Consider the following 25,007-nt stretch of genomic DNA (forward strand, 5'->3'; position numbering starts at 1 on the left):
TTGAAAGATTGATATGAGGGTGCTGGTCCCACAGAAATGAACATAGGTCCCACAGAATTGGACACAGGGTCAGTAATATGGTGGAGGACTCTGATTGAAAATACGAGCTGCACCTATGGGCATGCCTGAGAGAGGTAAAGAAGGGAATTTAGAGGTACTGAGAGTCGAGTGCCTTGCACCCGTGTCAATAAGGCATTCAGTGCGTTGACCATCTGGGACAGAATTCACATAAGAGTCCTTCTGATCTAATGGTTTTAGGGAAAAAATATACAAGTGGACAGTCTCCGGCTGTCCTCTAATTCATGGTAAGGATTTTGCGCCATCTGATGATACAGAGGTTGGTCAGGGAGTCCAGATGCCTGAGACGCAGTATTGTGACAATCGTGTTTCCAATTCCTCAGTTAAACAAAAGCGAAATACAAAACTCTGGATCCTGGGTCCTCTCCTCGGGCCCTTCTGTGTCCTCTTCCAATTCTTCCATCTCCTGCCTTTTTTTTGCCCTCCCCCTTTGTGGGGCTACTTGCCCCATCCCTTTTATTGCACTCTCCATATTTTGCAGATTAAAATAAATCAATTTCGATTCAGCATTCTCTTTCTTTTTATCCTGTAAGTCTATGCAGTGGTTGACAACTGTCACCAGTTCAGCTAGTCTATTAGTTTACCATCCAATACATGTGGTGGTTAGCTGACTCTTATCATTAGATAATTGTCCCATCACAAAAGCAGCACCTACAAGGTTGGCCACTCTAGCCGGAAAGCCACATCCTCCCCATACCAAATAGAGAGCCCGTTAGTCTCTACATCCTCTCACTCTTCCTCAAGTAGCTGTGCCTCAGAATGAGTCACAATGCAAAAAAACGCAAAATACAACATTATGGAAAAGAGTTCTATCTGTGGAAAGTTATCCAATGCTGCTGACCGGTATGTGATGATTATTATTGAGGCACACCTGATGAGAGGTGTGGTGAAAGGGTGGTCAGTGACGAGCCTTCCATTGAATTGGGAGGTTTGTATATACCTTGACATTTTCTTTTTCAGGTGAGTAGTTTGTAATGTGTGTACATTTAACACTGTTCTAATGTGTGTGTGTGATTCGTTTTTTTCCTGATTTAAAGTGGACAGCTAAAGGAGTGTATTTGTTAATGCCAGTGGTCGAAGTGGGAAAAAAAAGTAGAGGAACTGTGGGTGGAGAATCAGGGGGCAGGAATAACCGAAGATTAAATCAGTGGGCGGAGTCAGAGGTGTGGATAGAAATAGTAAAATATATTTAAAAAATTACGTTTATCATTTCACTGACCAGTTACAGCTTATAACGTTATTTAATTAAAACAATGGATAAACATGTTTATTTGAGGTTTAATTCAGGAAAAAGCAAACACTCATAGGGAATACAGGTTTATGTAAAGCGTGTGAAATGTAAGCAGGAACAACATGTTACCTTAATGCTTTTACTCTCATTGTTCAGAAATCAATGATTATTTTTTGTCTTGAAGGGACTCTTCAGGAGAATCTAGACTCACGGAAACCCACAAAGGCTCCTTCATATTCATGTCAGCCAGCTAGCTGCTCAATCTTAATATAGCAAAAAGAACAACTGCTGGACAGAATGCAGAACAATGTCAGACATTCACCCCAGTACAGAGATAAAGGCCTAAATCCATTGTTTCTTTGCTCACCATGCCATTCCAGTTTGGAGCCAGCCATATGCAAATCAGTCTTGATCCTGCACCCAATGGGAACAGTCCAGCCTGAACTTCCAGGCCATATGTATTCAAGTGTCCTTTCATTCGGGAAGTGAACACAAAGCAGTACCCACTGAACTATGCAAATAACATATTGCTCTTTCATATGCATGGTACATGTTCTTTGCAGCAGGCACATCTGTGCTACCTTAGAGGAGTAAAACAGCCACTAGACAAAACATGCTCCCATCTTTCTCCAGCAGGTACATTGATCACCAACGTTATCTTGGCACTTGTATTGGTGACTGAAACTTGCTGAATATACAAAGAACGTTGCAGTGTTTTTAAAACTCCTGCACTTGTTCAAAACCGGTCCCCCCAAACTAAACTGGCCCCCTACCCTTCCAGTCGCCCTCGGAAAAGCCTGCTCCTGTCCAGTTAGTACTCCTGCTCATGCTTGATCAACACTCCTGCTTCGTCAATTCCCCTGTCCTCTCCCTTCTTCTGGCCATTCACTTCTCTTGGCCCGTCACTTCTCTTGGCCCGTCACTTCTCCTGCCCGTCACTTCTCCTGCCCTGTTCACTGCCCCTGCCCCATTCACTACTCCTGCCCCATTCACTGCTCCTGCCCCATTCACTGCTCCTGCCCCATTCACTACTCCTACCCCATTCACTGCTCCTGCCCCATTCACTGCTCCTGCCCCTTTCACTGCTCCTGCCCCGTTCACTGCTCCTGTCCGTTCACAGCTCCTGCCCGGTTACCACTCCTGCTCATGCCTAATCACCGCTCCTACCCCATTACTTCTACTGCTTCGTCACTTCTCCTGCCCCGTCACCCCTCCTGCCCCGTCACCTCTCCTGCCCCGTCACCTCTCCTGCCCATCACCTCTCCTGCCCATCACATCACCTGCTGGTCATGTCACCTGCCTGTCACTTCTTGTGCCCGGTCACCTCTCCTGCCCTGTTGCCTCTCCTTCCATGTCACCTCTCCTGCCCTGTCGCCTCTCCTGCCCCATCACTTCTCCTGCCCCGTCACTTCTCCTGCCCCGTTCACTGCTCCTGCTCCGTTCACTGCTCCTGCCCCGTTAACTGCTTCTGCCCTGTTCACTGCTCCTGCCCCGTTCACCGTTCCTGTCCTTTCAGCTCTCCTGTCCTTTCACCGCTCCCGCCCGGTTACCGCTCTAGCTCATGCCCCGTCACCTCTCCTGCCCCATCACCTCTACTACCCTGTCATCTCTCCTGCCCCATCACTTCTCCTGCCCCGTCACTTCTCCTGCCCATCACTTCTCCTGCCCGTCACTTCTCCTGCCCCGTCACCTCTCCTGCCCAGTCACCTCTCCTTTCTTGTTGCCTCTCCTGCCCCGTCACTGCTCCTGGCCCGTCACTTTTCCTGCCTCGTCACATTTCCTACCCATCACTTGTCCTGCCCCGTCACCGCTCTTGCCCGTTCACTGCTCCTGTCCGGTCAGCACTCCTGCCCGATCACCACTACAGCCACATCACTTCGCCTGCCCTGTTCACTACTCTTATCCGTTCACTGCCCCTATAAGTTCACTGCTCCTGCCGGTTACCGCTCCTGCCCATGCCCAATCACCGCTCCTGCCCATGCCCAATCACCGCTCCTGCCCCTTCACTTCTCCTGCCCCATCCCTTCTCCTGTCCCGTCACCTCTCCTTTCCTGTCACCTCTCCTGTCCTGTCACTGCTCCTGACACGTCAACTCTCCTGCCCCATCCCTTCTCCTATCCATTACTTCTCCTGCCCGTCACTTCTCCTGCCCGTCACTTCTCCTGCCTGTCGCTTCTCCTGCCTGTCACTTCTCCTTCCCTGTCACTTCTCCTGCCTGTTTTTTGTAGAGGCATATACCCAGGCAGACTTTCAAAGAAGAAGCTGGCTATCTAGGAACACATATACATATACATATAACTGATAAAAATTAGAATTAAAGCAATGGACTGGAATGATATCAAAAGGATACATTTTAATACAAAAATACATAAAAAGTGAATTGATACACATAATCAACAATTTTCACATTAAAAAAGTCCTTCTCAAGGCTTATGTGGCTTTTCTTCAATCTTATACTTAGACAAACATCGTGATATAAAAAAAGATTTCTTTCTTTGTTTTGGATTATGAAGAGTAGGGCTGTGTGTCAACGCGTTTCGACAAAGTCTTTTGTCTTCATCAGGACAAATAGGGATTCAGCCACTTTTTCTAAAAACAAATGTGACCCAAAAGGTTCGAAGTCGCTGTAGGGAGTAAGGCACCTTTCTTCCTAAAATCCGGAAACGTTATGTGATATCTGTTTATGCAGTGTTCACTGCCTCCATCTTACTTCTACCTACAGCTATTACTCGTCGTCTTTTCAACAGAGACGGAGAGGGAGGGGGGCTTCAATTAATCAACACCGTGTTCATCAGCGCCGTGTTCGTCAAGTGTTTCGTAACTTTTGTTCTTGTTAAATGTAACGCGATAGCCTTGCTGACTGTTATAAGCTGTTACACCTATTAGCTCCGCTTTCATTAGCGTGTGGCTGTGGTTCGCAATGGATATCCGTTGAATGGATGACGCCCACGTTTGGGTGTACGCAGTGCACGAAACGCCTCCACCTCCCTCAGTGGTTCGGATTGTGAAAAAAGTGATCCGAACCACTGAGGGAGGTGTCCTGATGAAGACAAAAGACTTTGTCGAAACGCGTTGACACACAGCCCTACTCTTCATAATCCAAAACAAAGAAAGAAACCTTTTTTTATATCACGATGTTTGTCTAAGTATAAGATTGAAGAAAAGCCACATAAGCCTTGAGAAGGACTTTTTTAATGTGAAAATTGTTGATTATATGTATCAATTCACTTTTTATGTATTTTTGTATTAAAATTTATCCTTTTGATATCATTCCAGTCCATTGCTTTAATTCTAATTTTTATCAGTTATATGTATATGTATATGTGTTCCTAGATAGCCAGCTTCTTCTTTGAAAGTCTGCCTGGGTATATGCCTCTACAAAAAATTGTTGTCCCTGACCCAGGATTCTTATCCATATCAGGGGGTCCTTGATACCTACAAGAACTTCTCCTGCCTGTTACTTCACCTGCCCGGTCACCTTTCACGCCCTCCTTTCCTGTCGTCTCTTCTGTCCAGTCACTGCTCCTGCCCATTTCACTCTGTGTACAACATTGACAAATTACACAAGGAGGCAAATTCCCCACAGTACTCTGTTTGGGGAAAGCTCCTCTGTAATCACCAACTCTGATCTCACTGGCACTTGATATGCTTAAGGCAGAGGGCGGGCGCATTGTCATTCGAAAGGAGATAATTGACCTCAATCAGAATGACAATGGGCCTGCCCTCGGTCTGTGCGAGCTCAGGGAGGGGCTGCTGCTGCCTCTGGAGCTCAACAGACAAGTGGGAGCAGCCCCTGGAAGTTGAATGAAAAAGTTATTGTTTGCCGTCCCGGGACGATATTTTGAAAGAAAAAAGTAGGGGAACGGACTGAAATAATTTTTAGAAGTAGGGGCACGCCGTGCCCTTCCGTCCCCGCCCACTTCTACCACTGGTTAATGCTTATCCACGTTATGTGTGTCCAGTGACAGTGTTCTCGATTGTGTGTGTGTGTATGTGTGTGCCCACACACAAAAGTGTTTCAGCACTTCCATCTGTGGGTATGTGTTCACTTTGGCTCCAATAACATTATATTTCATTTTTATACCTTGGTCATGTTGGTATTATCCCAGGCTGCATTGGTTTTGGTGTGAATAACTTGCAGTTTCAATAAATGGTTTGGCATGATGTGTGACTTACTCGCTGTTACATTGTAGTAAATCTGAACCTTGTTAGATTGAAGTACTACGAGAAAAGCTTTGGGTGTAACTTTAGTGAACTGGGCCTGACACACATCATTGTGGCTGTCTCCTTGGATTTGCATCCCCCTTCCTGTGCCTCTCCATGATTTTCCTCCCGCCCCATCCTTTTTATAATAGATATTCCCCATTTTTGGGTTCCACCTCCGCCAACAGCCTTATTTACACCTGAATAGTTTGTGTTCTGTTTGCAACTTTCTGCACTCATTGAGGATTGATAGGCGTGCATGGTTAGGTTTCTAAATGAATGCGTTTATGGTTGGGGCTTTGTGAATAGCTATTATTCCTACGCTGCAGTTGTGATCTTAGGAATTGGACTCTATGTTTCTAGTTATCTGAAATTTTACTTCATTATAGCATCACAATTCCTCAAAAAGGTTATGCTTGGCTGCTTGGGTGCATACTTACCCTAAAGGGAGTTGCTGCTTAATCCGAGTAGTTAGGAGCTAACATGCACAATTCTTGATTATTTTCAAGTGTGATGTCCCTGAGAAATGTACTTGTCCTTGTCAGACCTTTTGTTTGACAGGAAAAAATTTGCAATATAAACCAATATTTCACTGCTACCACTATTTTCAGTGATGATTATAAAACCTACACATGTTTCCTTTGGGGGAGAAATGTAGTTCTTCTGATTCTGGTGAACAATGATCCTTTTAGAGCTATGCGAAGCTCACATTTCAGTGCCAAATGAGCAAATATGTACTTAGAAAAACTGGGGGAAAACATTATTAACTGCATTTCCTGAGGGCAGTGTAATATTATTCAATGCAGTCTAGTGCTTGGGGGGGCGGAGCCAGAAACAGGAACAGGAGGAGCCGGGACTGGCTAGTGGGCAGATAGAGTAGGGACAGGGACAGAGAAGGATGCAGTGAATAAAGCTCCTTGAAATATAAAGAAGCGTCTGTCTTTCTTTGGTCAAGACACGACAACTGACGACGAGGGTGGGATGAGCAGCCTGCTCTCCCTGAACCCTGGAAACATCGTCCTGGTTCTGGGGCATTGTCCGAAGAACAGTCGCGGTCGTGACATATGTGCCCCGAGGAAATTGCCGCCGAAAAGAAGAGGCCAGCAGCCAGTGTCCCAGCTCTGCGATTCAGAGATCCCGTGGAGCCGTGTGAGAGGAGCGCGGTCGAGCGCTAAGTGAAATTTTAAACCCGGCGCTGTTTCGCGCCCGAAAGTAAAAGTGAGCCCGGGAGCCGTGTGAGGCTAATGAAAAAAACTGGGAGCCCACCCCAGACTTCCTGAAGAGCCCTGAAGGTTGAGACCGTCTGGAGAGGTGTGGAGAGCCGTGGGGAAGTTTAGAAACCCGTGCCGAGATTGCCGAAAGTCGGAGCTCACCCCGATGCGTGAGGAATGGCATACAGACAATTGAAAGAAATCGGGAGCTGACCCCGAGCCTACCTGAGGGTGCAAGTGTACAAGAAGCACAAGAGAGACTGAGGGAGACCTGTTGCCTGCCAGGAAAGCTGCCGGTGAGTGCCGTGTGAGCCCTGTGAGCCTGGAAGTCGAATACAGCCCCAAACCTCGTGGTGTATGGGAGTTTTAAGTGAGCGGCCATCTTGGAGTCAGGCAGCCTAAAGGGACATCCCTGTGCAATTCAGGAGTGGCCATTTTAAAGTCAGGCGCTCCAGTGACAAACAAGCATTGGTGCACACGAACAGTTGAAAATAAACAAGCACATGTTAATGCAAGCAACAAATGATAATCAAGCACGAGCAAGTCAAGAGTAAAAACAACAAACAAGTACTGGCGAATGGAAAACAAACATTGGCAAAGACAAACCCAAGCAAACACGAGAGTGAAGAAACACAACAAGCATTGGTCAATGTAAGTGAACAAAAGGAACAAGCAGTGGCAAATGGAGCAGCTGCAGTAAACAAGCATTGGCAAGTGCCAGACTATATCAGTAAACAAGCCTTGACGGATGCAAGCAAACAAGCACTGGCGAGTGCAAAAGATAAATGGACACAAAAGCATGCATGCACAAATGATGTAAATAAGCACAGACACATGCAAGAGATAGAAGAAAGCAACAAGTGGACATACATAAGCACGAGTTAATGCAAAAGAGAAACAAGCACAAGCCCATGCAAGAGGCTGAACAAGTAAACATGCACATGCAAAGAAAAGGGTGAGAACACAAGCAACCATGAGTAAATGCAGGAAGTGCAGAAGACCCGAAGAGGGCAGAAGACCCCGAAGAGGGCAGAAGTGCAGAAGACCCCGAAGAGGGCAGTCCTGTGGAAGACCCCGAAGAGGGCAGAAGTGCAGAAGACCCCGAAGAGGGCAGAACGGCAGAAGACAGTACCGGAAACAAGCGAAGATCGCACTGAATGTAAATCTGAATATAAATAAGCACGAGTACAAGCAACATGATGTGAAAAGAGCAAAGGGCCAATAAACACAGCAAACACTGGCAAGTGCAAAGGATGCACTGAAAACATGTACTGAAAATGCATGCACTGAAAATGCGCTGGACAACCTGCTCTAGTCTAGAACGAAATACAAGAAAAAGAAGTCAACGTTGCCACGTTTCATTGCAACAGCCCCATTGACTACCTGCGGTTAGCACGCAACACCAAAGAAAGTGGGAACTCACAGAGCCACGAGTCACACATGGTGCAGCTGAATGGTGGCCATTTGACGTCAGGTGATCCAAGCTTAATTCACTGAAGCATACCGAGACAGTCGCGCCAGGGGCGGACAACATACAATAGTCACCCGGGAGCGGTGAATCTTACCAAAATCAAAGGAAACAACCAAACAAAGACTAGCGGCCAAGGAGGGTCAGCAAAAGAAGACAAGAAGAAGGGAACAGTCCTGTGACATTGTCATACCAGCACATTCCACCATCATGTCGGTGAGAGAAGAAACACATACATCTAGCCCCTGCATTGGAGTGCCACCCCCAGTGACACAGACCGGCAACCAGAGTCTGGGTCCTGAATGGAACCGGTGGTTGGAATCACTGGATGCATTTCTTGATGTAACCGGAGAGCGAAGAGATAGCAAACGTCTACTATTACTACTTCAACTGGTGGGTCACGAAGGCCGACGCCTAATCAGAACCTTTTCAGCAAAGGACACAGGGACATATAGAAAACTCAAAAAGACGTTTGTGCTCATTTCACCACAAAGGAAGATGTCGATCATGAACGCATCGTTTTCAATGCAGCACGGCGGGAACAAAGGGAATCATTATCAAACTTCGTAACGAGGTTACAAAGGTTGGTACGATACTGTCAATTCAATACATTCACAAATGAGGAAGCGATCCGCCTTCGGGCGATTGAGAGCTGTTCAAAACCAGACGCACAGCGCAAGATACTTCAAAGGCAATTCTCGTTAAAGGAAATCATCAGGAGGGCTAAAGCTGGAGAGCGAGCCGAAACAAGAGAGTTGTCAAGAGAATTGCATATCACTGCAAGAAGAGAAGATAAGCGAAAGGAGACATCCCTCATGTCAGAGCATAAAATCCAAGAGGCAACCGAAACCAGAAAGAGGGAGGGCGAAAGTTGACTAGAGACAAGACAGCGGGAGAGACAAAGTGACCCGAAAGACTCTGAGTCAACAACGCGAAGACAAAAAGCTGGGATGATCCACGATTATGACAGCCTCACAGACATAACCTCAGGGAGTTATTCAACTTCAAGGTGTCACTCAACAAATGGTACAAACTATTCTGAAGAAGAGTCAAGTGGGATAGATCACATGGATGGAACCGATGTCAGCCTGCTCAACAAGTATGAAGGAAAGACAAGCTACAGAACACCAGACTAGTCATATCAACTCTGGGAGCCGATACACAAACACACCCGAACAATCCGTGGGTCACCAATTTTCACAGACAAGTCAGAAGAAACATGCAGCCGAAGAAAACACCACTCCCAGGACACAGACACCAGGGCCTTCAACAAGCGAGAAGACGAAATAGACCTCACAAAACTGGGCCATTCACTCCGACACCAGAAAGTGATAGGCAAGCACACTCAAGACACCCGTGAAAATGAGGGAACTGAGAGGAGACAAGTAACATCATACGAGATGGGCAGCAACAAATGGTCTTGGGATCGAACAAAAGAAATAGACGCTTGGTTGTCAGACAATCATTCCACTGAAACAGCGCAGAAGGCATTTGGAGAGACATACCCCAAGAAGTGTCCCAAAGACAGCTCTGACTCTAAGAGCAGTTTGTCACAACCCATCAGTTCAAAAAGTGTATCAGTCAAAACACATTTGAACGAAGGGTCCCGAAGAAAAGCAGCAAGAGACATCTCTGATTCAGAAGACATGTCGGTACGATCACTGGGGTCAACAGAATCAAGTTTGCGACAACACCCATGGTACCGATCATCTGAACGGACCTTGGACTTAGAGAATGATCTACCCTTCCAAAATAATATATCTCACGCCGATGTCTCGGAACATTCGATCACTCCGTCAAGCAACTTGTTCTGTCCGTTGCAGTCATATCCGGACCTGAGGAGGATACCGTCACCCCTGACGGGGTTTGCGAGGTTGACTCCAAGGGTTTTCAGAAGAAAGACAACCATATGAGACACTATACACTCGCGTGGGAGAAGACTGTCTCATCACTCCGTCAAGAAGACAAGGTGTGTTGGCAAAGATGGATCCGCATCACGAAGGCAAGAGGGGACGAGAACGGAACGTGCTCATGCCCCAATGATCAAAGAGTTCAACATTTACAAACGTGAGTGGGAGCAGATAGGACCAATAGAGCCCGCTGTGGAAAAAGGGTAGGGCTATGACCTTTTTCAAGATTTGCCCGGCGCTAACCGCCTTTGTACCATTCAAATTACCAAGCAATGAGGCAGGCGCCGGAGACCAGAAGGCAGGAAACAGAAGTTTTATTCCGACGGAGCAGAACACATCAGATCAGACAACAAGGTATCGTCTCGAGGTGCTCTAACAGCCTCTCTGAGGCCTGGCCTCTTATACACTGGTTTATGGCATGTGACCTTTCTTTATTACAATCAAGATATTGTGAAGTAAGGAAAAATACATCCCCGTAATCCTCGTGTCAATCCCACCCCACATGCCTCTACAATAGAGGTCCTCAACCTGCTGATAAGAGGAGGGGGTCATCACGCAGCTGAGTGTTCTGCCGATTCTTAGGATGTGTGCGTCTGATCATATCCCCCGGGGTGGGGAGGCCATGATCAATAGTGGGTCCTTTGAAGAGGAGTGACTTCATACAATAAGGGGCAGTAAATGGTATCTCCCGGCTTAGGCGATGGCCTCGGATCTGTGTGGACAGTCGGACTCGGGGGAAGGGGTCATCAAAGGAGTGGTATTCATGCCGCGTGGACAATTGAACATCGGAGGGATGGCTTATCAACAGAGGGGTATTCATGGAAGGAGAGGAGGTGTTGGTCAGGCGCGGGCGTGATTTTCCAAGGACAGGGTCATGCAGGAGGAGAAGGGTTATGCTCATGTGAGGGAGGGAGGGGGGCGCCAGGGTGCTCGGAGGATGCCTGCAGGGTCAGAGGAGCGCGCTGGCGATCGATCGTGGGCAGGGACACCATGATACTTAAAATGGCTGTCGTGTACATTGTACGTGGGTGACAAGCTGGCGCAGATGATGTTCAGCTCGTAAACTAAAATTCCACACCGCAAATGAGTCCCAAAAATGAACCAGGACACTCAGTGCTCTATCGTCCAATACGCAGGGCCGTGAACACGAGAGCATTGATGCCCCTGACCGAATGGGTAGAAGAAGTGAAATCACAAGCGGATGCCTAGAAAAACAAGTGCCACAATGGAGAACAGACTGCCACTGTCACGCTGAGATACCAGTAGTCACACAGCAAAAAGAAACCATAACAACTGTGGAATCTGAGAACAAACAGTTCACGCATAATGTCTCACATTTTCAAGAATGCGCTCCTGTGGTCAAAGATGTTTGTGTTGAGACAACAGAAAGATCGATCAAAGACAGGCCCATCACTGATTCGACCTTACTGATGCTTGAAGACCGGACTGAATCTGAGCTCATGCATGGAGATACCTTCCTGTGGCCCAAACAGACTGTCTGCCGACTCATGGGGTTGAGTGGAAAATTACGAACTTGGTAGAAGTCAATTTCATTTTGTTAAGAAAGCAGGAGATGTAATAATATTCAATGCAGTCTAGTGCTTGGGGGGCGGAGCCAGAAACAGGAACAGGAGGAGCCGGGACCGGCTAGTGGACAGCTAGAGTAGGGACAGGGACAGAGAAGGATGCAGTGAATAAAGCTCCTTGAAATATAAAGAAGTGTCTGTCTTTCTTTGGTCAAGACACGACAGGCAGTACGTGCAAGGATGGTTGGTGTTGCATATGACTGGAGTCTTAAGGAGCACACAACAAGAAAATGCAAATGACACATTAAAGAAGCAATTTGATGAAGCCTGCACACACTCATATTTCTTAACCCCTGCCTGCTCATGACCAAACCACACCGTCATGAGCCATGGGCAGCGTGAGCTCATGGCAGTGACAGTGCGTCATGCTGCGGCCGCTCCGCCCACGTGGCAATAATTCCCCGCCTGTGTGGATGAATTAATGAGCGGGAGGGGCCGTGACGGAACCATGCCGTCATGAGCACACTCCGCCTGTGGCTCATGATGGCGGGTTTCCGTCACGAGCATAGTAGCGCCGCACTCACCCCCCGCCCACCCAGCGCAGCAGTGGAATTCGCACCGCGGCCCAGGGGTTAAGGAGCGGTTTGCTCAACCAGCCCAAACATCAGTCCTTCGATCACAAAATAGACTCATGCATTAGCCAGTGGCATGCCCCCTCCCTGAATTTTCATAAGGCTTCTGCAGAGATGCTGTGCCTATGTTCTTGAACCTGAACTGTAGCTGTTCCTCAGGGTGTGCCTTAAAGTGCTTATTATGACAGTTTTAGAAAACATTTGTAAATGTATTATTATCTCTTTTAGGAACGGAAAATGGGTTCTGTTGAGCAATGTGTCTGCTGGTCGTCACCACAGGCCTCATTTACAAAAAATGACTCCACAAGCCATTTTGCTGCAACATGTTGCGTCATTTTAAAGGCACATGGATGTGTCATATTAACAACAATACCTCCCATCCATGTGCTTTCCCCTGCGCTGGCGCCCAATTGGCTACCATGTGCCAGTGCAGGCACCCTTGCGTTATGTTGCAAGGGTGCCTGCGTTGAAGGGATGATTGTTTTTGTGCAGGAAGGGAAACCTTCCTCCACAAAAATAATAAATGATGGCATTTTCCCCTTTCTATTGCTTAGAAAGGGGAAAAAAACAAGATAAATAAAAATATTTCTCCTCGGCGTAGGATTCTGACGTATTCCCAGCTTTACAAAACTTTATAAAGCTGGGAATGTGTCAGGTTCCATGGATGTTGCGTGGAAACACCCACAGCAACAACTATGAAACGCCCCTTAAACGCAGAGTAATGCATGAAAGGGGCCCATATTTACAGGGCCATGAAAAGTCACACAGGGTGACTTTTACGTGGCCTAGTAAATATTGGCAGGCCCACTGCGCCGCAGGTATGTCAAAAACAGTGATGCACCGGCAGCGCAATGGCTTTGTAAATGAGGCCCCACGTCTTTACGTTGTGTCTGGCTAATAGACAGAAGTCAAGAATGATTCCTGAGTTCATTCAACCGGCACCTAAAAAGGTGTAAGGAAAGGTGTATGGATTGGGTATAAAATTACTACACATCCCTTTGTGAGTTAGGAGCTTGATATAACAGTCAGTCGCTAATTTTTGTCCATTGCAAGTCGGGTATCTGTGGATATGCATTGCCCAGCAAGGTTTTCCATTTAGACCAGCTCGCTGGGGGAGTGGAATTTCAACCTCCTTCTATCCCTCAGCAGACCACCTACCCTAGCTAACGTTTGCTGTCACATTGGCAGAACATATTGAAACATAAATGCTCATGGCTTGTCCGCAGAAACATTCTTGTCTGAAATTAATTCCGAGCAGGCCACTTGTTTTGGCTGCCCCCTCAGTATTTTTTTTGTTTCTCCCAAATCCAAAAGGAGTCTTTTTTGGGGGGTTCCTGACCTGTGTGTTATTAGTCAGCAGTTTCCCCTGCATCTCACTTGGGTCCAATTAGATGCTGTGGTCACCCTTGTGGTACCAGTGCATGGCACATCCCTCCACACCTTCATCTTCCTTTGATACATTGTCACTTAATCTATCATTTCTGTCTTGAATGGTGTGAGTTCTCCCTGCTAAGGAGCTGATTCTGAGTGGGTCGGAGTTTTGTGACCCCTACACAAGCCCCTGTTTGAGCACAGAATAGAATCCCAAGGTTGGGTGAGATTTACTGCACCCGATAAATTCCTGACCCTTTATTAAATGTCATCAGGTCAAACATGCCGGAATTCAAAGGGGAAAAAGGTATTTACTTTGACATTCGGATTTGGTCTGGTAAGGATCAAAATCTTCATAATAATTCCAAAAAAACTCAGAACAGGTACAGTTTATACCACATGTTGAATTCCGAAATCCGGAGAGCTGGATTTTATCGGATGTCATAAATCGCACTTTTCTTCTGACCCACTCAGAATCAAGGCATTAGTGTTTTACTACTGTAAGTGGGCATACCCATTGCTTACTTCCACTTTGAAGTGTCCTATTCTTCCCTTGGTTTTTTCAGATTTGCATGAGGTGATTAAGGGTAGAGAATCACGAAGAAAGGCGTAGTTTAGGGCTCTGTGATTTATTTTCTCATGGCTTAAATCCCTTCAGGCTCCAGAGGCCTTTGTTCACAGCATCAGCTGTGAAATAAAAAAAAAAGCATTTGAATGTTGCTCTCCGGGCTTCTACCAGCCATTGTCTTCAATGGAGAGCTCAACTTTTCAATTTTCTAATTATAGTTTGAAATGTCTTTGAAGGTGTTAATGCTATTTTGCTATGATATGTATTTAAAATATCTATTTTTTTTCTCTGCAGATTTGTTGTGAACTGGAAGAGTATCAGAGTCCTTGCTTGGAGCTGGAGCCGATTGAATATGGATGTGACCAGATCCTGGCTTATCACCAAGAAAACTGTTTGGTTGCCTGTGAGCAGATTGTCCTATTGCTTAAAGAAGCTATTAACAGACGGCGCCCTGAGATGGTTCCAAACAGCAGAACATCCTCGACAGAAGCTGTAGCTGGGAGTGCCCCGCTCTCGCAGGGATCTTCTGGCATCATGGAGCTGTACGGCTCTGACATAGAACCACAGCCAAATTCTGTAAATTTTATGGACAACCCGCAAGATGCAAATGAATCTGTACAGGTGCAGGTGGATGTTAATGTAGACCTTGTCAGTCCAGACAGTGGATTAGCTACCATACGTAGCAGCAGGTCTTCCAAAGAGAGCTCAGTTTTTCTCAGTGATGACAGTCCAGTTGCAGAAGTTGGTCCTCACCATCATAGCTTTATTCCTGGTTTTGACTCATATAGCCCCATCCCGGAGGGGGCGATAGCAGAGGAGCAGCCGGCAACGCAGTCAAGGAACAACAGTGACAACTTTGACTTGTTTGGCTTTGATCTAATCACAGTATCTGGCATTCGATCTGAGTCATCAACACATTCAGCAGATTATTCCATGGCAGATGACTTCTTCTTTCACAGTGATTCATCAGAAGGACAGCTACCTGCTATGCCAGAAAAACATGAAAAGGAGCTTCTATTAGTAAATTGCCTGGCTACTTATTCAAATGATTTACCAGTAGCTACAAATGAGAATGCCAGCCTCATAGAATTTGATGATGAATATAAATGCAGACAGGAAAGTCCTGAGAGGGGCTCTGAAAAAAACTCTAGTGTGACTGACTTTCTGGATGAGGATACCCCCTCCTCTAATGAAACGAGAAGGAATCCAGAGATAAAAGTTCCTCCAACACCTGTGAACAGTTATGTGGACAGCTCTCCCCTGGATAATGCCCCTCCCTTGTTTTGCCCTTTGGATGTGATCGATAAAATAAATGAAATTAGCACAGATGATCACTCGCAATCCAAATTTAGGTATGCCAGATGGTGGGATGGGATTGACCTCAATCCTAAAAATGTTTTATATGCTGCTGATGCCTGGAGTTCTAGTGAACTAGAATCTGTGTTTCAAAGCCCCGATTCAGGGAGAGATCATAGTGCAAGTCCATTACTACAGGATACCTCTGATCAAATAGGCATACAATCTATGTTTCAGCAAAAGCCAGGTGAGCAGCTAGATCATGTCGAAGCAGATCAAAGAAGGACTCAATTTTCCCAACCCCTTTTTAACTACGGCGATTCTCAGAACCAAGACACTCAGACCCTACAAACTGACTCATTTCAACCATCGAAACAACAAATGGATGACTTTGCCAATATGTGGTTCCAAGATCAACCTCTTCATACAACATCAGAGCATTGGGGAAATTCTGCCGACAGAAGGCCTCAACATGAAAGTGCAAAGTATGATATCTGGACAACATTTGAGGAAGACGACAGCACTAAGGCAATGGATAGTCTTTGGAAAGCCCCAGGGGCTGATGTTAAAACCTCAAAGAATACTCTTGATGACTGGGTTTTCCCTAAAAAAGACTCACCCATCTTATCAAATATCACACCTGCTAATGATAGCGCAAATAGTCACACATCTCCAAAGGTTTGGGACATGGAATACGCAGTTGAAGACCAACACACAGTGGAAAATACCAATGTTATTGACAAATTACCAGGAAGTGCAGACTTTATGGGAAAAGATCAAAATATGTTGCTTAAACCTTCTGTAAACTCAGTAGAACCATGTAAAGAGTCCTTGGATGATTGGGACATTTATGGAGAAAATTCAGGGAATGCAGAACGGACGGTTCAATGTCCTTGGGAAGATCCACTACTGACGTATCGATGTTTGGACTTCAGCACATCCAGTATAGGCAAAGATGTGGTTGTTTCTCCACCGGACACCAATTATTCAACATCCGACTCCTACATTTCACCAACTTTCATGGGAGATGATAAAGAAAATGGGGATGGCCAACAATTAAAACAAGATGTTTTTGAGTTAGAGAGAAGTAGCTCTAGCTCAGACGAAGCAAACCTTTGGCAGAACCAAGGAAAAAACTCTTCTGAAAACCAATCATCAAACTCTGAAACTGTAGACCAGTGGATTTCGTCCACCAAGGATGGTGTTCAATCAACCCTACTAAGCAGTGATGCTGCTGTAGTAAATGGAGACAAGGCTTTAGAACTTCCTAAAGTGCGGGTTTCTAAATGCTTTTTGTATGATGAAGAACACAGTCTGATGAGTTCTGAAGATTCTGCAGAAATTAAGTTCAGCGAAACAGATAATCAGTCTCCTCCTGCTAATCTAAATACTGAAACTAGTCCAACAGCTCCTAAAAATATTGATTTATACAATACACCTCACCCTGAGGAAGTAACTGACATGGCTGAAGACTTCAGCTTTTTTTCTGGTGTCAGTATTTGTATGGAGGGGCATTCTGAAAGTTGGTTTTCAGAGCCACAATCTAATCCATGGCTCTCAGAGAAAAATATCTTAACAAGCCAAGAGAATGTTCCTTGTACAACCAAGACAGTCCAAGAGAATGCTGCTTTGTGGCTCACCACTTGCAATGAAATAGATATGCATATGGAAGGGACATATTCAGCAGGTTTATCAAATCAGCCATTGCACACAAATTCAGAGGGAAATGCTGCAATCCCTGGTCTGTTTGCAGCACTTCCAAGCAGTGATAACCTGAACAAGCAGGAAGCCTTGGAAAGTGGTCATGAGACTCATTTGCCTTTTGAAGAAAATGTAATACTTCCCTTTAACCTTAATCCTGACAGTCTGTTTATGTGGGATACAGACCTGCAGGCAGTTCCTGAATCTTATGCTATGACACCCCAGGAAAAAGTTTCAGAAGAAGTTGATTATTCCACAAATTTAGATATATGGAAGAAAGAGCAGTACCTTGGTAGTAATATTTCACGTGCTGTGTCTAACAATGCTGATCAACCTAGAGATGACCAAACTACAACAAGAGTCACGGATGACAGAGATTTTTATGAAACTGACATTGGTGAAAAGATCAAAGTTGAAGGTTCACTGGGAATGCAGGTGACTCCAGATGTCTGGAATCGATCTCCATCTGATAAAGTTACACCTACGCCAGCTGAAAAGAGTCACCAAATAACTGAAGAATCGCAGGAGCAGGATTTAGCTCGTCAGAGTTCTAATTTGGGAGTTTTGGATGAGGCCGAGTTTTGGAATTCTGAAGCCTGGTCTTCTTCTAGCTCAGAGTTAAGTTATGCTTCAGATGAATCAGATTTGCATGAAATTGATCAGAAGAAAACCATTTGCGAAGAAAACTCTGAGACACTACACAGTAAGAACAAAACGTTGGCAAATAGTGTAGAAAGTAGTGAAAAATATCTTGAGGAGCATGAAATTGCTAAACATTTTGGGACAGCAAATGTTTTTTACAATAAAGAATGCATAGCCTCAAATCAGATTTATCCCTCAGATTGTAATATTTCGAATGACCCTGTGAGTGTTGGAAATGAATTAATGAGAACAAGACCTGGAAGTAGTGAGGCTCTTGAGTTCACACAACCCGAGGACATGTTTCGACAAGGGGATCAAGGAAGAAGCACTTGCAAAGAAGACATTGTTTGCAGTGGGTCATCAAACGAATATTCACAGTCAAGTGTGTCAAGTCCAGATATAAGCGATGCTGCAGAAACGGTCCCTCCAGCTAACTTAGAGGACACTGCTTCTTTTAATGACAATCTAGAATTCTGGAATCAACCAAAAAACAGTGACATAAAATGTGAAGATGAAATTGACCACCCCCATCATGGCAGTGAGAATACTCTTCAAGAATACAACAGTTGGAGCACTAGTCACAAAGTGCCTACAAACCTGGATATTTGGAACACACAAATTGATGTTGACACAGAGTCTACTTTAACAAGTCCAGAGACAAATGAAAATTCAGAGCACTCTAATACTCAGGCGGTAGAGGCTGAAACAATTTCCAATCCTGAAGAGGTGGATCAAGCAGATCCTGTAACGAGATGGTACCATGAACAGTCCACAGCAACGACTCCCGGCACAGAGGAGGACGAACCATTGGCAGTAAGTGCGGCAAACTTAGAAGTAAACACCACTGCGAAAACATCTAGTTTTCCAACAGAAATTTCTGATTGGTGGAATCCTTTCTCGGATGAGACAATAGAATTGGAAGAAAAATGCTCAAGCCCAGACACCATTTTGAAAACAAACAATATTTCTCAAGCCAATATTACTCAAGGTCCAGCCACAGAATGTGATCAAATCGATTCTTCACGGACTCATATGCAATCTATTAGCTCGCCCTGTAGAGAAATGCCCCTGACCCCGGAAGTTTTTAAAAAGAGAACCTGTTTCAATGAGGAGACCCTGAACAATCAAACAGGTCAGGAGGCAATCTCTATTTTACATCGAAAGCCATATATTGCATTAACAATCTGCAACCAGGAAAATATCACATGGGAAGAGTTCAGGGATGCTACTGGTGGATGTGGACTGGAGCAGAAACATCAACCTGAGGAACATCAACAAAGAAATACGTCACCTCATGAGACTCTCAGAAACCCTTTGTGTGGCCAATCTACAAGCCCACAGTTCGAAAACATCAGCCCCCCATCCTCTCCATCAAATGAAGGTGATAATTCAAGTCTGTGCCAGGAAGAACGATCAAACACAGCCAAAAATAGCGAAATCGTCAGCCATTTAGACGGCTTGGAAAAGGACCAATCACAAATGGTCAAGCCACAATTTGAGGAATGCTGGGACCATGAGGCACTGCAACCTACCTTTGTTCCTGACATTCTTCCTGACAGTGAGCAAGAATATAATCAATTAGTCCCAGTGGAACCAGATCTGTGGAACAATACGGAACATTTTTATACTTTTGAAACAGATGATGAGAACCCCGATGTGGTTCACTTTGGTGACAGCAGCATCTTGCAAGCCTCAGGCAATCCTGATGTGTGCCGTCACTATGACCCTCTGCACCTGTCTGCGCGGTCTTCTCTTGCTTCAGTAGGGTCTGAAGAGGAAGCAGATCAGGACCATCATACAACTCCCGATGAGTTCCACCAAAAAGCCGACTCCCCTGAGCACCAAACACCATCTTACAAAGTTGTGCGTGACAGCAATTCTGTAGGGCCACCTCTTACTGAACCAACTTTGCACTCATTGGCTTCTCCCAACGCTCATCGCGTGCCTGAATTCAGAGAATTTATTAGGACATCAACTACGAGTGGTAGTGAACATGAGGATGACCTGGTTCTAGAACCCGGCTGCGAGGCAGTGTCAGACTCTTTTAGACAGGAATGTGTGTCATCTCTTGAGAACGTAATGGGCGCCTTCCACTCAGAGAGCACCCCCGGGTTCTGCCAGGAGTGGACTTTTCCTGATCCAGAGAATTCAGAACGTCAGACAGAATTCACCACTTCCTTTCCAACAGTGAATTCTGAAAAGCGCGGGCGGAATGGCGCCTTTCCAGCCAGTAGACACGTGTTAGATAGTCAAGATGGAGGAGAGATTGTCCATAATTCCGAGACCTTATTCACCGAGAATGGAAGGCAGTGGGTGAGCCCAAAACATGGGATAGTGCGTGAGTTCACCGGCAGTGGGCCAGACATGGACGAGGCACTAGTCATATCAAAGTTCTTGGACCGCGACGACGAAGAAGAAAGAAATTGGGACAGAGATACGTATCTGCAAAAACACACTCTAAGTAGGGAAAGTAATGAATTTACTGCGGATGATGAGTTTGAAAACGAGCAGGAGAATGAAAGCTGGCCACAAAAATGTGATAAAACACAGATTGAATTGAAAACCCTTCCTGCCTCTGTTCCCTGTGCTATTGAGGCTGCTGGCAAGCCAGTTACCAGGGGTTGGTCTTTAGAGGAGCACTATTCTCCTAAAAGTGAAGTATCCGTGCCTTTTCCCTTCTCCACGAGGCAAGGGGAGACATACTGCCCACTCACAGAAGGTGGTAACGCATCAACGCCTCCTTACAGCTTTGCAGAGGTCGTCGACGACGAGCTTCCGCCTGAACTGTTCACTATTGATCCAGTGAATTCACTGTCCTCGGATGCATTAAAAAAACTTGAAGCAAATGTACAAATACACTGCATTGATTCACCAGAAGGTGGCAGAGGAAGACCATTTTGCGGTAAGAAATTGCTATTATAAAAATATTTCTCCTCTGTACTAGTTTCTTTGAGGAAGTGATATTAATCTTGCATTTGGCAAACATTAACAGAGCGTCGCGTTGTGGGAGCCTGGACCCTGAACCCCCGGGGTGACGTGACTTCTACCAGGCATATGACAAAGAGATAGATAGCACTTTGACCTAGAGGAATCTTAGCAATGCAGATCTATTGCAAAATGCTGACTTTTGTGCATTTTGATTTCTTAAAGACTTGGTTTTAAATTCTCTTTCTTTATTTGTCCACAGAAACTAGCAGGAGGTTTCCTGCTGTGGTGGAAATGAACAGAACGAATGGAGAAAAAAGCCCTGAAGGCGAAGAAAGAGATACTAGGCGCACGAGGATACGCTCTGTTGATGACACAAATGACTGGATTGTTGTTGGTGCTTCAGATCCTAAGAGCTGGCGTGAGGGCTCCCTGGAGACAGCAGCAAGCTCGTTTTCCTCTGAAGGCACTGATATGGTGTTAACTAAAGAAAGAGAGCATCAAGAAGGCCTATCGGCGGGCTGCTCGGATGCATTTCAGCCAATCTCCATGAGAAATGAATGTCAAATCCAATCCGCTTCCAGGCCCCACTGGGAGTCTGATCAGGCAGAAGAGGAGCATTTTTCTGTGAAACGACAAAACCTGGGCGTTGAGAGGGACTGCCAGGAAAATGTAGAACACGAACAGAGCTGGGCGAGGGTTGTAAACCAAAATGAAGTTTCTGAAACAAAAACAGACTGCTTGGGTGCAGGACATTCTGAGAAAGAAATGGGTATTATTTTGAATAACCACTGTATCCCTGAGGCACAGAGTGGACGAGTAACAGCCACAATTCAAGGGGAATATTGTGAGCAGAGTGAACACGTTGCTATGAGTAGCTTGCCAAGAAAGGACAACAGAACGAGTACTACCTGCTTGCCTTTTGGGGACATTGACAGAGAATCAGAGTTGCTGTCTCAGCACTATCCTGCAGGTGGCGCCAAATCCAAACAAGGAATTGAAGAAACGACATTTTCCCCTGAAAACATTGATACAGAAAATGGTGAAAGTAATAGGTGAGTGAATGCGACTGATCTCCTTCTTTTCCTCTCTGCTTGCCCCCCCCCCCTCTAGATCTCTCTCTCTCTCTTTCTCGTTTACAGACACATACACTTACACACTCATCGCCGCTCATTTATTGTCTTATTTCCCTCTCTCTCAAGAATATGTTTAGTGGCAAAAAACATAATATTCAAATTTTCAAATATTTTAAGGAAAGTACATGTTTTACACATGCAATTATCAAACTGAATGTTTGCCTCTGTAGTTAAGGCAGACACAACACTCCACAAGAAAAGCTGTTTTTTATCAGCAATAACTTTCCCACCTTCCTAGATAAATCTTCATTAAATCATTAAATTCTGCAATGTAAAATAAAGCGCACTCTCTTTTATACAGTCAAGTTTAGTGTAGATTGATCAAGGTAGGGGAAGGCGAAGTTAGCAGCTGGTGTGGGTGATCCTAGAAAATGTTTTCTTGTTACATTGGGAGTTTCCATAGGTAACTTTCCCTGAGGAAAACTAGACACTTGCTGACCAAAATTCACCCAGGGGCATATTTACAAGCCCTGTGCCCCAAAGGAACATCACTTTTTGTGGCATTCTTGTGACTCACAGGGATTCACCATATCTACAAGGCTATGTAAAGCCACCCTGTGTGGCTTTTCATGGCCTTATAGATAAGGAGTGAGGCAAGGCAGCTCATGTTGCTGCCTTGCTTCATTTTGCATGAAAGAGGCGTTCGATGGGTGTTGCTGTGGGTGTTCCCACTCAACACCCACGAAATGTAATGCTGCAGCAGATTTACAACATCAGGCAAACCTGGGGCAGTGCCAAAACCTTGAGCAGGCGTAACAAGAAGAAATGTTTTCATTCCTCCTTGTTCTTTTCTCCTTTCCACATGTGCTGCATTCTGCAGCACACATAGAAAGAGGAAAACTCCTATTGTAATTGTTTTTGTGCAGGAAGGTACCCCTTTCAGCACAAAACAATTGTACAACAACTCAGACACCTTTGCACCATGGTGCACGGGGCCTGCATTTGCGCACGGCTGCAAAATGTGCGCTAGCGCTGGCTGAAAGACAGAAATGCACTGTATCTTGTAAATACCATGTATTCCTGTCCTTTTGAATTAGCGCAGGGCAGCAGAGCAAAATTTTTGTGATGCTGCCCTACGCCAATTCCTTGTAAATATGCCTTTTAATTTGAAAAAGATGTCAGGCATGTGTTTTTTAATCTCTCACTTGTGTGATGCTTCACCCCGCAAATACCGGCCCTTGTGCTCTGTGTAGCTCCACACTCCTCCCAGCTTGTCTGTAAAAGTACAGCAACAGGTATATTTTTGCAAGGCTAAAACTAAAAGGCAGACTTTATTGTATGGTGCTGGGGCAGTGTGACTGCTACAGTCACTTCATTGCAAACACAAAGAGATGATGGACGGAGCGCTCACCCCAGTCACAGATCTGCGTTGAATCCATCATATTTCTTTAGCTCACTTTGCCACCTCAGTTCAGAGCCATCTATATGCAAATCAGTCTTGACCCTGTGCCTCATGGGAAAAGTCCAGCCTGAACTGCTAAGCCATGTCTTCCCTGGACCAGAAACAAGCCTCCTGGGAAGGATTTCGGGGTAACTCCCCTCATCAGCCAGGCTAGCTTGAATCCAGGGCAAAGTGAGCAAGGGACCCACGTCTGGGCATACCCTGCCAACTTAGGGCGAACAAAGCAAACACTAAGAGATGATGAATGGTACTTTTCAGACACTCACCCCCAGTCACACTTCTTTGGCAGAAGGTGTAATTCACCTGACTGAAAAGGAGATGCCTCTTCTTCTGGAGGCCCATAATTCTGTTCCCAGGGCTACTGCAGATGACCTGGGTACTGGAGCATTTTTCAGTTTTGAGTCCTCTGGAAAACAAATTAGGCCTTGGCAATCATTTCGTTAAACCTTCCTTATTCTTTTTTATTGTCTTCAGAGTTTCCTGAATAAAAAGTATTTGAAAAACAAACCATGCCATTTATAAAACTGAAAATATTGAATTCAATGTACAGTTTGAGATGTACTTTTCCTCCAATATTTTGAAATGTTGTTAATTGTTTTCAATCAGTCAAGCTGCAAAGGCGTTAGATTGGCACTCACATAAGTTGAGACATATTGGCTGTTTACAATGCTTGTGTAGACAGCAGTCAATCGGTTCTCCATGCATTTATTCATGAATATCAAGCTGGTCACAAATCAAACGAAGAAATACAAAATAAACTGGTTACATGAACCCTACCACAGGGTGCTATATATGGCAAAAATATTCACATGATCTACCATATTTTTGTCCGGAAGGAGGGATTCCATTTTCAAACAATTAACCCTGATAGCAACAGACAACTGAAGGAATATACAGAAATGGCAGCAAAGCATGAAATCTAGGTAATGATGCAATGCTCTGGGTCAAGAATAGTGTTGCTCTGAAAATATAATTGCTATAAAAATGTGCAATATATGACTATGAAGGACAGATTATTAGCCTTCGGGAAAGATAACATCCTCAGAAATTGCCTGAATATAATGAAATCTGTATTACAAATGTTTAACACTTCGTAAATACGTCAGTAAAAGGAGATAGCCTCTTTTTATAGACTTAATTTAGCACTGTGAATTAGATGGGGTTTATTGTTTTTATATTTTATGTCAACAGGGTTAGACTACCTATTGGGTGGGCATATGACACTTTTGTTGTGGCAGCGTTTGATAAGTAATTCATTTCACTAATACATTTCACTTCCCATGCTAGTTTTCCTCTTCTCTGCAGTGGGTAGCCAATTACCTGCAGATGTTTTTAATTATGCTTTCAGATTATGTTACTGGTCTTACTCGAATACTTTCCATTGAATTGTGTGCTCCCTTCTATCCTCGAGATGACAAGGTTCAAGGGGTGCAGGTATTGCTCCCATATATGCCCCTTTATGCGGATGCCTTAAGTTTAGATGGCCCAGCTGCATGATTCATACTTGCTTGATCTGCGTCCCCTTTTCACTCAGAACAAACAACAATATATTTACATCTATTGTAGGATACCTTTGCAGCTTATGACCATTAGAATTGGCGTGTGCAGGGTTTTAAACATTCTTATTGTACGGTTTGCAAGGTTGAGTGCGAAGGCTTGGACCATATTTTCTTCAAATGTGTTGAACTTTTTAAGAATGGACCAGCC

The 25,007-nt window shown here is 45.0% G+C and overlaps 1 protein-coding gene across 4 annotated transcripts in view; it reads left to right on the forward strand.

Moving 5' to 3' along the window:
* The window catches only part of LOC147727294 (protein prune homolog 2-like), a 1,486,257-nt gene that overhangs the window by 940,042 nt on the left and 521,208 nt on the right, over positions 1-25,007 (forward strand). For all 4 annotated transcript variants that reach the window (XM_086961350.1, XM_086961348.1, XM_086961347.1 and 1 more), the window contains exons 8-9: positions 14,493-20,739; positions 21,025-21,817. In XM_086961350.1, coding sequence (XP_086817476.1) covers positions 14,493-20,739; positions 21,025-21,817 — 7,040 coding nt within the window. The remainder of the gene's footprint in view (positions 1-14,492; positions 20,740-21,024; positions 21,818-25,007) is intronic.

This window comes from Lissotriton vulgaris, chromosome 3_1 (genome assembly GCF_964263255.1).
Source record: "Lissotriton vulgaris chromosome 3_1, aLisVul1.2, whole genome shotgun sequence".
Classification (NCBI taxonomy): Eukaryota; Metazoa; Chordata; class Amphibia; order Caudata; family Salamandridae; genus Lissotriton; species Lissotriton vulgaris.